Below are 1633 nucleotides of genomic sequence, written 5' to 3'. Positions count from 1 at the left end.
CTCTGCCCTCCTCCATACCTCCCCTCTTTCCCTTTTACCCTCTGCCATGACCCCCGTGCTCCCAATTTACTCAGGATATCTTGCTTTTTTCTCAAAAGGAAACATTTTTACTAAGCTACTCATTGATCAAGTCATGAGGCATATACTGGGAGAGTCAACATCTATTCTCTTTTCCAACATGTCAAACTTATGAGAAGGCCTGTATTAACTTTGTACCAGGAGAAGCCTATGGAAGCCATTCAGATTTGCCAAAACAGGGAAAAAGGTACAGGACAGGAGGAGCAAGAGGTGTGCTGATTGTCCTACGTTTAAGTGCAGAAGGTGCTGGCAAGAAAAAAGAAGAAATAAAAAACAATAGAGTAAAGTTGTATTTCTTATGATGCCATGCCAAGCAAAAAGCCTCCAAAAAATCCTCCAGTTACTAGAACATTCTTCTTTACAAATGACACAACCTCCTCAGCTTTGCTCTTGACCTCAGTTGGTATTTGGTTATTCTTATGAATCTTCAACTGCTCTTTGGCTTTTTTCATGTCTTTCTCTACTCGTTGCCAGTCAACTTTGATATACCCAGTATGGTTTGCCAGCTGAAGTAGAAAGAATCCACCTCCTACAGCTGTTGCAGCCAATTTTTCAACTTTCTGGAATATGAAACCAGTGCACCATCCAGTAACACCTCCAATTATTTTTGAAGTATATTTTGTACTGTGAAGCCAGAGAGAAGGATGTGAATTGAGTTTTCTTTCAGCAGTATATCTAATATCCCCCAAAGCATATTTAGAATAGTCAATCTTTTCCCCACTAAATGATGATATTTTCCAGAACATATACAATTCTGAGATGTTTCTGCTCTGCTACCACAGATCTGTTCATTCTTTATATGATTTACTATGTTTTGATATGTAGTAGGAAATGTCTCAGGGAGATTTCACCTCTTAAACATGTGCTTTAATTCTTTTGAAAAAAAAAATCAAACTATTAAAGGCTTCTCTTTTCAGTCTTGCTTTGGTCCAGTATTTCCTAACTATACTACCCTGCCTCCTTTTGGAATGGTAATGTTTATTCCGTGTTATTGTAGACTGGAAGTATGTGATATGCCTTTTGATTTTGATTTTACAGGGCGTTGCAGTTTGGAGATTGCCTTGGATTACAGAAAAGACTTGATTTTTAAACAGTCTTGAGACTATGAGAGATTATGGGAATCCTTGAATTTCTATTTAATGCATTTTGCAGTATGACATGGCTTCAGGCCTGTGGGGTTCAGGGAGTAGAATGTGATAGCTGAGCAAAAATATTCCCCGTAGGATAATATATGCGAATGCTTGGACCTCAGTTCATATACTTCTTAGAAAGGCTTAGAGGATATGGCCTTATTGGAGGAGATATGACCTTTGTAGAGCAGGTATGTCAGTGGGAGTGGACTTTAAGACCTTTTCAAGCTCACGTCAGGACCAATCTCTCTCTTTATCTCTTTCTCTCTGTATCTCTCTGTATCTCTCTCTCTCTCTCTCTCTCTCTCTCTCTCTCTCTCTCTCTGTGTGTGTGTGTGTGTGTGTGTGTGTTTGTGCATGCATGCATGCATGCATGACTGGAGGCTGGGGGATCAGGATGTAAAATTCTCATGTACTGCTCCAGA

The 1633-nt window shown here is 39.6% G+C and overlaps 1 protein-coding gene across 1 annotated transcript; it reads right to left on the bottom strand.

Moving 5' to 3' along the window:
* Positions 1–311: 311 nt before the first annotated feature.
* On the bottom strand, positions 312–824 carry LOC121464212 (FUN14 domain-containing protein 2-like). The gene has a single exon (XM_041676934.1). The coding sequence runs from the start codon at positions 822–824 to the stop codon at positions 375–377; it is 450 nt and encodes a 149-aa protein (XP_041532868.1). The 3' UTR covers positions 312–374.
* Between the last annotated feature and the right edge of the window lie 809 nt (positions 825–1633).

This window comes from Microtus oregoni, unplaced genomic scaffold (genome assembly GCF_018167655.1).
Source record: "Microtus oregoni isolate MIOR12 unplaced genomic scaffold, Mior012 000028F_ref0000031, whole genome shotgun sequence".
Taxonomy (NCBI): domain Eukaryota; kingdom Metazoa; phylum Chordata; class Mammalia; order Rodentia; family Cricetidae; genus Microtus; species Microtus oregoni.
The sequence above is the reverse complement of the archived record's forward strand: the minus strand, read 5'-3'. Positions and strand labels throughout refer to the sequence as shown.

Excerpts from the sequence above, each read along its gene's own strand:
- LOC121464212 (XM_041676934.1), bottom strand. The coding sequence starts at position 824 with ATGTTCTGGAAAATATCATCATTTAGTGGGGAAAAGATTGACTATTCT.